At 40.9% G+C, this 12,457-nt stretch overlaps 1 protein-coding gene across 1 annotated transcript; it reads right to left on the bottom strand.

Annotated features, from left to right (window-relative positions):
* Window positions 1–9,525: 9,525 nt before the first annotated feature.
* LOC128984229 (perilipin-4-like) lies at window positions 9,526–12,251 on the bottom strand. Its single transcript, XM_054403530.1, has 2 exons — window positions 10,499–12,251; window positions 9,526–10,229 (listed from the first exon to the last, which is right to left on the bottom strand). The coding sequence occupies exons 1-2, from the start codon at window positions 12,249–12,251 to the stop codon at window positions 9,526–9,528; spliced, it is 2,457 nt and encodes an 818-aa protein (XP_054259505.1).
* Between the last annotated feature and the right edge of the window lie 206 nt (window positions 12,252–12,457).

Here is a 12,457-nt window from a genome sequence, read left to right as displayed (position 1 = left end):
GGCTTTTGTATGAACATTGAACAAACACAACGCCTTTGGGCTTGAATAATTCTCCTGTATATGTTTTAAGTCGTAGCTGTGTATTAAAAAGTCTTCTATTCGTATTAAGTTTCTTGAACATATTATACGGTAACGTGCTGATGGCTGAACCTGTATCCAGCTCCATCTGGACTGGATTCCCCTCTAGCAAAATATCAATAAGTATTTTATTTTATCACTACTGCTATTGTTCAATTTGTAAATTTCATGAGTTTCTTCTTGACAACTATAGTTTCCATCTTCTTCAGTCTGATGAACTTTTGTTTCCTTTGCTTGCACACAGACACTGGCTATGTGACCCTGTTTTTTGCATTTGTGACACGTTTCAGAAGCAAACTTGCAGTTGTTGGCTCTATGGTCCCGTGAGCCGCAGCGGTAGCATCTTCCTCTCAATTTGTCAAAGGGTGAAGGCTAGTTTTCTTAGGTATATAGTTCGATTTTTTGTTTCCAATCTTGTGAACAGTATTGTTTGTAAAATCTGTTGATGTTTTGACCAGAGAACTTTCATCTTTGGATAGTTCCATTGCTGTTGCCAATTTAACCACGTCATGAAATGATTTAGTTGTTTTTTCTTGTAGTATCCTTGCTCTAACATCAGCATCCTTAATTCCTCTGATGAACTGCATGCGTAAAAGTGTGTTGGCTGTGGTTTTCCCACAACTCTCACATGAAAAATTGCAATCTGTGGTTAATTTTTGGAGTTCAGCAGAATACATTTTCACAGATTCTGATGGGTCCTGTACTCTTGATAAAAATCTATGCTGCAGTGCCCATGTACTCGGCTGAGGGTCAACATAATCTGGTAGTAACTTTACCAGATCTGAGTAGGTCTTATCCAGCGGGTTCTCAGGCGCACACAAATCATACAATTTCTGATGTAGGGTAGGAGACAAGGCATGAAGAAGGGTGTAAACCTTGTCCCTGGGCTGTAGTCCATGTCCATGTAAATGCATAAAAATCTCTAAGCGCCTGATGAAGTTTTTGAACGTTTCGTCGTCTTGAAAAGGGGTGAATGATATAGCTGAAGTAAGAGAACGGTACATATGATTACTTCTGTTGGTCATCGTACTACCTTGTTGCAGATCTTTTTCTAGTTCTATTTGTGTTTTTCTAATTTGTAACTTATCTTTTACTTTGTAATATCGTTCTTCCATGTCAACTCTGTATCTAACTTCTTCATCAACATCTTCTTCCTTTGACTTCAATTCTATCTTCAGTTGAACTGCCTCAAATCTTTTCCAGTTTTCTTCTAATAAATCCACTCTGTTTTGTAAAACTTCTGATGGTATGGTGGATACATCATCTAACAGTCTGTCTGCCTTTGTAATCTGGCCTTTTACAATAGCCCGTACTTTCTTCAAATCTGCTATTGAATCAATGTTTTGTAATATTTCTATTATGTAGTTTACTAGTGTGGGTATGAACAATAAAAAGAGGTAATTAAATAATGAAATGTAATAAATTTAAGGTAATGAATTTAAGGTAATAAAGTGTAGTTTCTTTTTTTATCCTCGTCGCCAATTAATAAATACAAGCACTTGTAACTTGCATAACTGTTTATTCATAACTGGGAAGTAAATATTATTGTATGAACAATGTAAATAAATAATTAACATATGAATTAATATAAGAAGTACGGAAGCAAAATATATAAAATATATAACACATAACAAGGAAGTATCAAGTACAAGCAGCCAGCAAGAGGCACAGGAGCCGAGTACAAGCAGCCAACAAGAGGCCCAGGAGCCGAGTACCAGCAGACAACAAGAGGCCCAGGAGCCGAGTACCAGCAGACAACAAGAGGCCCAGGAGCCGAGTACCAGCAGACAACAAGAGGCCCAGGAGCCGAGTACCAGCAGACAACAAGAGGCCCAGGAGCCGAGTACCAGCAGACAACAAGAGGCCCAGGAGCCGAGTACCAGCAGACAACAAGAGGCCCAGGAGCCGAGTACCAGCAGACAACAAGAGGCCCAGGAGCCGAGTACCAGCAGACAACAAGAGGCCCAGGAGCCGAGTACCAGCAGACAACAAGAGGCCCAGGAGCCGAGTACCAGCAGACAACAAGAGGCCCAGGAGCCGAGTACAAGCAGACAAAAAGAGGCCCAGGAGCCGAGTACCAGCAGACAAGAGGCCCAGGAGCCGAGTACCAGCAGACAACAAGAGGCCCAGGAGCCGAGTACCGCAGACAACAAGAGGCCCAGGAGCCGAGTACCAGCAGACAAGAGGCCCAGGAGCCGAGTACCAGCAGACAACAAGAGGCCCAGGAGCCGAGTACCAGCAGACAACAAGAGGCCCAGGAGCCGAGTACCAGCAGACAACAAGAGGCCCAGGAGCCGAGTACCAGCAGACAACAAGAGGCCCAGGAGCCGAGTACCGCAGACAACAAGAGGCCCAGGAGCCGAGTACCAGCAGACAACAAGAGGCCCAGGAGCCGAGTACCAGCAGACAACAAGAGGCCCAGGAGTCGAGTACCGCAGACAACAAGAGGCCCAGGAGCCGAGTACCAGCAGACAACAAGAGGCCCAGGAGCCGAGTACCAGCAGACAACAAGAGGCCCAGGAGCCGAGTACCAGCAGACAACAAGAGGCCCAGGAGCCGAGTACCAGCAGACAACAAGAGGCCCAGGAGCCGAGTACCAGCAGACAACAAGAGGCCCAGGAGCCGAGTACCAGCAGACAACAAGAGGCCCAGGAGCCGAGTACCAGCAGACAACAAGAGGCCCAGGAGCCGAGTACCAGCAGACAACAAGAGGCCCAGGAGCCGAGTACAAGCAGACAAAAAGAGGCCCAGGAGCCGAGTACCAGCAGACAACAAGAGGCCCAGGAGCCGAGTACCAGCAGACAACAAGAGGCCCAGGAGCCGAGTACCGCAGACAACAAGAGGCCCAGGAGCCGAGTACCAGCAGACAACAAGAGGCCCAGGAGCCGAGTACCAGCAGACAACAAGAGGCCCAGGAGCCGAGTACCAGCAGACAACAAGAGGCCCAGGAGCCGAGTACCAGCAGACAACAAGAGGCCCAGGAGCCGAGTACCAGCAGACAACAAGAGGCCCAGGAGCCGAGTACCGCAGACAACAAGAGGCCCAGGAGCCGAGTACCAGCAGACAACAAGAGGCCCAGGAGCCGAGTACCAGCAGACAACAAGAGGCCCAGGAGTCGAGTACCGCAGACAACAAGAGGCCCAGGAGCCGAGTACCAGCAGACAACAAGACGCCCAGGAGCCGAGTACCAGCAGACAACAAGAGGCCCAGGAGCCGAGTACCAGCAGACAACAAGAGGCCCAGGAGCCGAGTACCAGCAGACAACAAGAGGCCAGGAGCCGAGTACAAGCAGACAACAAGAGGCCCAGGAGCCGAGTACCAGCAGACAACAAGAGGCCCAGGAGCCGAGTACCAGCAGACAACAAGAGGCCCAGGAGCCGAGTACCAGCAGACAACAAGAGGCCCAGGAGCCGAGTACCAGCAGACAACAAAACGCCGCATACTCACAACCAGATGCCCCCAAGATTCGGCGATCAAGGAGAATCAGGAAACCCATAAAATGGATGGATTTGTAAATGAGTTTTCTCTCAAATAAGTGGGGAGGAATTGTTATATATTTAAAACTCTCTCATTTAATTTGAATATTTATCATATGACTGGATTAATTTCACATTGTAAATAATTCAATGTTTACTTTTCATTATAAAGAAATAAACATGATTCAATAGTTGTGTTCATATATTTTGTACGAATTTATACTTAATAAAAAGCATCTTTATTCATTCTCTGGGCGGCCAGACTGCAAACGTAGTGTATGAGGAGGCACTCAGATAAACTACACACGTCCTCTTTGTCAACGATAGAAACCTTGGGCGAACTCCTAAATACCATAATTTTAAATTTTAATTTTAATAATTTTAATAATATTTTAAATAATTTTAAATAATTTAAATAATTTTAAATAATTTAAATAATTTTAAATAATTTAAATAATTTTAAATAATTTAAATAATTTTAAATAATTTAAATAATTTTAAATAATTTAAATAATTTTAAATAATTTTAATAATTTTAAATAATTTAAATAATTTTAAATAATTTTAATAATTTTAATTTTAATTTAAATGTTTTATTGTATTTTTTCTTTTAAATGCCATATTATTATCATTATGTTTTATAGTTTAGCTATCATTTTTTTTATTTATTTTTAATACACCGTACTTACTATTGGTATAACTCATTCTTTTTGTTATTACTATAAATTAAAAGCTTGAATTTATACTTGACATAATAAGATTCTTCATTAAATTGTTTGGAGTTTGTACTGTAAATTTTATTTAACCCGTACATAGAACGGGTACACAGCTAGTGTTCAATAAAATTTGAGTACAAATTAAAAAATCAATTTTATAATTGGAAAAAAAAAACTTATACTCCAAATCTCTTATGGGGTCAAAAAGTATTCAAATTATTTAAATACCTACTCAAAATATGTGATATATTTAAAAATGTAAACAAATTTAGACTTAAAACTATTAACTTGTACTTAATGATTAACTACTGACCTTGCAATTCAGTATAAGTGAAGGATACAGACTGAAATCACTAATCATCTCAAAACATTCATTGCATAACTTATATTTTGGAGGCTAATTCTAATCTATATATTAATAGGCAAGCATCTTGTGTGCATCGTATGGAAAATCTACGTATACTGTTAAAAATATATTTTCATGTAATGTTCAGAATCCCTTTATAAATTAAAAAAGGGCTAAAGAATAGCGCAAAAATGAATTTCAAATTTAAAAAAAATGAACATGGGCCTTATGGGTATCCATGCCGGTGACGAAATAACAACGAAATATAAAAAGAAAAATCTAAACAAATGGAAGAAATTCCAATCACATGTTTTATATTTACAAACATAAGAAAATAGAGGGTGAAAATAGAGAAGTCTGTACATTACCATTGGACGGCCGCTAGTAGGCCTACAGTTAAAACTAAAGTTTTACACTTCTTCTTGAATAGACTGGCTCACCTAAAACTTAAAATCATATTTGATGATATAAAACTAAATCACAAAATTCAAAGTACCTTAAGTTGATTTTTTGGAAGACAGAATTATAATAGTAAGTAAATTATTTTTCAATACTCCTGATAGTTTTTTATGGGGAACAATTGTTTACTACCGCTAATCCTTAACTGCTTAATGTTACCCTGTTGCTGAATACTTTGCTCTTCTTGTGACGATAACTGGTACAAAGTTTGGGGGATGTTCGTCAAAAAAAGGACAATGAGAGTGATAAGTGGCACCTCCCTCTTGGCTCCCATTCTACGAATTTATAGCTTTTAATACTTTTAACACGTTGACTGCTAACACCGACTTTAGTCGGCGTCGCTAGCACTTCAATGTGGCGCGCGCCGACAAAAGTCGGCACCAGACCAACAGAAATATATTGAGTCAGCGTGAGCTTAGCCTCAGACGGAGACGTTATAATCGTTGCCAGCCTGCCCCAGCTTAGGCCAGGGACACACTTACCGGCGAAACCGCCGAACGCCGGATCCACCGGAGGTTGAGGGTCAGAACACACTTGTTCCGGCAAAAACTATTTTGCCGGATCCGGCGGCAATAAATAAGAGTGCAATGAACTCTTAATCAGTTTTATTTTAGACTAGTACAGTTCTAGTACAGTTTACTCTTAGAAATGGTGCTGTCAAGACCTCAAAAGGCCTTGCTGTGTTTGATCCACCACAGAAGGAAGAGAAAACACCACCGATCTGTTTGGGTGCATCCTATTTAAGGGAAGCAGTGTGCGAAAATGCCCAAAAAATAAATTTTTAATAAATGATGATTAAATACTGTGCATTTTGTGCTGTTTAAGAAAATATATAGGCTAACACTTAATACTTTGGATATTTTTTTATATAAGAAGGAATCATTAATTCTGCATTGATACATTAAGGAAACTACCCATTTTCCCGGTTTTTCCTGATTTACTAAGCTTGTAATAGTCTAATCTTAAATCAAACAGCATATTTCCATTTTGGAAAAAAAAACTGAACAATTTGAGTACCCATAGTCTAATATTGTATATGAAAACAATTTTCCCGGATTTTTGAAAAGGGGGCCCTTCTGGATTCTACTGAGCCTGCCCTTCAAGGGTTCAAATGTGAATATCCGAAAGTTAGTTTTTATAAGTTTAGGTACCATTCTAAAGAAAACTACTTAACTCATCAAGCCCAAATTTGACACAATACTTCCTGTTACCATGGTGAACAGTTTCTTGCATTTTTAGAATGTTAACATTAATTTTACATTAAAAATAAATGGTTTATTATTTAAAAAAAAACACACAATAAAAATTAGTAATTTTTTTATTTTATATTTTAAAAACTAGACCCAATTTCTTGTTTATATAGCATGAAATCATAGAAAACAATCTAAGGATATAATAAAAAAAAATTTAAATCAATATCTCTAACAGTTTTAAAATAGCTATTTACATTACAAGTGTAGTAAGAGCGTTTTTACATCACGCAGGTGAAAGTTGTGCAACGAGCGAAGCGAGTTGCATAATTTACCTAAGTGATGTAAACACGCTCTTGCGTAACGTGTAACGTACAAGATTTTACCTGACCCGACAATATACAGGAGGTTACGAACAATATTTTTCATTACCCATTTCACTCATCTTATAACAGTAAGGTTCATTTACAAACAAAAGCTAGGTTAGGAAAATTCTTCAAAACATAACAATAAAATTCAAGCACACAGCTGATTTCTAGCGTAAAACGTCGTTGGCTCCATAGAGTTATATTTTTTAAGTTATCCACTCAATGTTATTTAAATGGGTTTCATTACATCACCGAGTGAGTTTTTTGATACTTTACATCACTCGAGAAGTAAGGAAGTTGTATACATCACGCTTAGGATAGGGAAGTTTAACATGGCGGGTTAGGTAAATAAATGTACCTATCTAATCACATGTTTTCCCGTAAGAATAACATGGGAATGGTATTCGCGCACTGTTCCCCTTAAGGATTTACAGTCTCTGGAGATCAGACAGATACATGGAGCTTTTCACACTCTATTTTTACAGTTGAGAAATTAATAAAATAAGTTTTTTAATTATTTTCGAATGTCTGTCCCCTCACTCGACGAGCTACTATCGAAGATTATAGTGCATGATATGGAAAACTAGACAGACTAAAAATAACAACTAAATTAACTAAATAGCTAAACAAAACTAAATACACCACTTGTGCAACGCGATAAAATCAAAAACAACCACCCTCGAGGTTTGAACCACGACTGGAGTGGGGGCAGTGGCAATCCGGATGTTTCGCCGGTAAGTGTGTTCATCTCCATAAGGCACAATGCCCCGCTACCCACTGCTCCGGCGAAACCGCCGATCCGGCGAGGTAGCGAATATCCGGCGGTTTCGCCGGAGCATTTTGCCGCCGGATCGGCAGATTTGCCGAACCGGAGAAGTGTGGCCTGCCCCATGCCTTCCTGTGTATCTCAACTTGCTCTGGCGCCGCCGGATCCGGCGTCCGGCGGTTTTGCCGGTAAGTGTCTCCCTGGCCTTAGAATGCGAGCTTTACTTTGGTGTAGGTTGGTACTAAAATTTCCCGTAAAATCCTGTCTGGCAATGCTTTTGTCCCGGTGTCGGGGATTTTTTCTCTTCAACCCATATTACAAAGACACTGGATACGGATCCGTGCAGTGCTGCTACCTTTGGGTGTTTCAGTGAACTACATCCACTCTTGGGGTAACGCAGCACAGTCACCACTGCTCTTTTGTGATTCGTCAGACTGAAATATTTGAATGCCAATTGCGTTCGCTGATTCGGTTGCGTGCCGGGGCTTCGCCCGCCACTGGGGAATGCCTGTACATTGTTTTCAGCAGTCATCGTGTTAACACTTTTCAATGATATGGTGACCATACACAGTAGGTATTTTAAGCCAAGTATGAATGGAGATGAGTGTAGGATGAGTGGCGCATCTTGTAGTCTTGTTAGTGACTAAGGCCGACATGTTCCTAAAACACAGCTGTTAATTAGTAGCCCAAAGAGATAATGGCAACTAAGGGACCTACAGTTTATAGTGGAATCCAAACCAGTTGTGGAAGCTCCACCGGTTGTGAGATTTATAGGACCACCGGTTGTGAGATTTATAGCTCCACCGGTTGTGAGATTATAGCTCCACCAGTTGTGAGATTTACAGCTCCACCGGTTGTGAGATTTTCAGCTCCACCGGTTGTGTGATTTATAGGTCCAACGGTTGTGAGATTTATAGTTCCACCGGTTGTGAGAATTATAGCTCCACCAGTTGTGAGATTTACAGCTCCACCAGTTGTGAGATTTATAGGTCCACCGGTTGTAAGATTTATAGCTCCACTGGTTGTGAGAGTTATAGCTGCACTGGTTATAGCTCCACTGGTTGTGAGATTTATACTCCATCGTTGTGAGATTTATAGCTGCACCGGTTGTGAGATTTATGGCTCCACCAGTTGTGAGATTTATAGCTCCACTGGTTGTGAGATTTATAGGTCCACTGGTTGTGAGATTTATAGCTGCACTGGTTATAAGATTTATAGCTCCACCGGTTGTGAGAGTTATAGCTCCACCGGTTGTGAGATTTATAGCTCCACTGGTTGTGAGAGTTATAGCTGCACTGGTTGTGAGATTTATGGCTGCACTGGTTATAAGATTTATAGCTCCACCGGTTGTGAGATTTATAGCTCCACCGGTTGTGAGATTTATAGCTCCACTGGTTTGAGATTTATAGCTCCACCAGTTGTGAGATTTATAGCTCCACCGGTTGTGAGATTTATAGCTCCACCGGTTGTGAGATTTATAGCTCCACTGGTTGTGAGATTTATAGCTCCACCGGTTGTGAGATTTATAGCTCTACCGGTTGCGTGATTTAAAGCTCCACTGTTTGTGAGATTTATAGCTCCACCGGTTGTGAGATTTATAGCTCCACTGGTTGTGATATTTATAGCTCCACCGGTTGTGAGATTTATAGCTCCACTGGTTGTGATATTTATAGCTCCACCGGTTGTGAGATTTATAGCTCCACTGGTTGTGAGATTTATAGGTCCACTGGTTGTGAGATTTATAGCTGCACTGGTTATAAGATTTATAGCTCCACCGGTTGTGAGATTTATAGCTCCACCGGTTGTGAGATTTATAGCTCCACTGTTTGTGAGATTTATAGCTCCACCGGTTGTGAGATTTATAGCTGCACCGGTTGTGAGATTTATAGCTCCACTGGTTGTGAGATTTATAGCTCCACTGATAGTTGTGAGATTTATAGCTCCACTGGTTGTGAGAGTTATAGCTGCACTGGTTATAAGATTTATAGCTCCACCGGTTGTGAGATTTATAGCTCCACTGGTTGTGAGATTTATAGGTCCACTGGTTGTGAGATTTATGGCTGCACTGGTTATAAGATTTATAGCTCCACCGGTTGTGAGATTTATAGCTCCACCGGTTGTGAGATTTATAGCTCCACTGGTTTGAGATTTATAGCTCCACCAGTTGTGAGATTTATAGCTCCACCGGTTGTGAGATTTATAGCTCCACCGGTTGTGAGATTTATAGCTCCACTGGTTGTGAGATTTATAGCTCCACCGGTTGTGAGATTTATAGCTCTACCGGTTGCGTGATTTATAGCTCCACTGTTTGTGAGATTTATAGCTCCACCGGTTGTGAGATTTATAGCTCCACTGGTTGTGATATTTATAGCTCCACCGGTTGTGAGATTTATAGCTCCACTGGTTGTGATATTTATAGCTCCACCGGTTGTGAGATTTATAGGTCCACCGATTGTGAAATTTATAGCTCCACTGGTTGTGAGATTTATAGGTCCACCGGTTGTGAGACTTATAGCTCCTCTGGTTGTGAGATTTATAGGTCCACCGGTTTTGAGATTTATAGCTCCTCTGGTTGTGAGATTTATAGCTCCACTGTTTGTGAGATTTATAGCTCCACCGGTTGTGAGATTTATAGCTGCACCGGTTGTGAGATTTATAGCTCCACTGGTTGTGAGATTTATAGCTCCACTGATAGTTGTGAGATTTATAGCTCCACTGGTTGTGAGAGTTATAGCTGCACTGGTTATAAGATTTATAGCTCCACCGGTTGTGAGATTTATAGCTCCACTGGTTGTGAGATTTATAGGTCCACTGGTTGTGAGATTTATAGCTGCACTGGTTATAAGATTTATAGCTCCACCGGTTGTGAGATTTATAGCTCCACCGGTTGTGAGATTTATAGCTCCACTGGTTTGAGATTTATAGCTCCACCGGTTGTGAAATTTATAGCTCCACTGGTTGTGAGATTTATAGGTCCACCGGTTGTGAGACTTATAGCTCCTCTGGTTGTGAGATTTATAGGTCCACCGGTTGTGAGATTTATAGCTCCACCGGTTGTGAGATTGATAGCTCCACCGGTTGTGAGATTTATAGCTCTACCGGTTGCGTGATTTATAGCTCCACTGTTTGTGAGATTTATAGATCCATCGGTTGTGAGATTTATAGCTCCACTGGTTGTGATATTTATAGCTCCACCGGTTGTGAGATTTATAGCTCCACTGGTTGTGATATTTATAGCTCCACTGGTTGTGAGATTTATAGCTCCACTGGTTGTGAAATTTATAGCTCCACCGGTTGTGAGATTTATAGGTCCACCGATTGTGAAATTTATAGCTCCACTGGTTGTGAGATTTATAGGTCCACCGGTTGTGAGACTTATAGCTCCTCTGGTTGTGAGATTTATAGGTCCACCGGTTTTGAGATTTATAGCTCCTCTGGTTGTGAGATTTATAGCTCCATTGTTTGTGAGATTTATAGCTCCACCGGTTGTGAGATTTATAGCTCCACTGGTTGTGAGATTTATAGCTCCACTGATAGTTGTGAGATTTATAGCTCCACTGGTTGTGAGAGTTATAGCTGCACTGGTTATAAGATTTATAGCTCCACCGGTTGTGAGATTTATAGCTCCACTGGTTGTGAGATTTATAGGTCCACTGGTTGTGAGATTTATAGCTGCACTGGTTATAAGATTTATAGCTCCACAGGTTGTGAGATTTATAGCTCCACCGGTTGTGAGATTTATAGCTCCACCGGTTGTGAGATTTATAGCTCCACCGGTTGTGAGATTTATAGCTCTACCGGTTGCGAGATTTATAGCTCCACCGTTTGTGAGATTTATAGCTCCACCGGTTGTGAGATTTATAGGTCCACCGATTGTGAAATTTATAGCTCCACTGGTTGTGAGATTTATAGGTCCACCGGTTGTGAGACTTATAGCTCCTCTGGTTGTGAGATTTATAGGTCCACCGGTTTTGAGATTTATAGCTCCTCTGGTTGTGAGATTTATAGCTCCACCGGTTGTGAAATTTATAGCTGCACTGGTTGTGAGATTTATAGCTCCACTGGTTGTGTGATCTATAGCTTCACTGGTTGTGAGATTTATAGCTCCACTGGTTGTGAGAGTTATAGCTCCACGGGTTGTGAGATTTATGGCTCCACCGGTTGTGAGATTTAAAGCTCCACTGGTTGTGAGATTTATAGCTCCACTGTTTGTGAGATTTATAGCTCCACCGTTTGTGAGATTTATAGCTCCACTGGTTGTGATATTTATAGCTCCACCGGTTGTGAGATTTATAGCTCCACTGGTTGTGATATTTATAGCTCCACTGGTTGTGAGATTTATAGCTCCACTGGTTGTGAAATTTATAGCTCCACCCGTTGTGAGATTTATAGGTCCACAGATTGTGAAATTTATAGCTCCACTGGTTGTGAGATTTATAGGTCCACCGGTTTTGAGATTTATAGCTCCTCTGGTTGTGAGATTTATAGCTCCACCGGTTGTGAAATTTATAGCTGCACTGGTTGTGAGATTTATAGCTCCACTGGTTGTGTGATCTATAGCTTCACTGGTTGTGAGATTTATAGCTCCACTGGTTGTGAGAGTTATAGCTCCACTGGTTGTGAGATTTATAGCTCCACTGGTTGTGAGATTTATAGCTCCACTGGTTGTGAAATTTATAGCTCTACTGGTTGTGAGATTTATAGCTCCACTGGTTGTGAAATTTATAGCTCCACTGGTTGTGAGATTTATAGCTCCACTGGTTTGAGATTTATAGGTCCACCGGTTGTGAAATTTATAGCTCCACTGGTTGTGAGAGTTATAGGTCCACCGGTTGTGAGATTTATAGCTCATCTGGTTGTGAGATTTATAGCTGCACTGGTTGTGAGATTTATAGGTCAACCGGTTATGAGATTTATAGCTCCACTGGTTGTGAGAGTTATAGCTTCACCGGGTATGTGAATTATATATCATCAAGAGACCAAATGCAAAGAAGCATAATCAAAGGAGTATAGGTAAACTATAAAGATCCCCAATTAGCTTCTTAGCTTTCATTCATG

This window comes from Macrosteles quadrilineatus, unplaced genomic scaffold (assembly GCF_028750875.1).
Source record: "Macrosteles quadrilineatus isolate MER2022 unplaced genomic scaffold, UCM_ALF_1.0 Scaffold_2__2_contigs__length_208266976, whole genome shotgun sequence".
Lineage (NCBI taxonomy): Eukaryota > Metazoa > Arthropoda > Insecta > Hemiptera > Cicadellidae > Macrosteles > Macrosteles quadrilineatus.
Note: the sequence above shows the minus strand (reverse complement) of the source record. Positions and strands in the feature narration are given on the sequence as shown.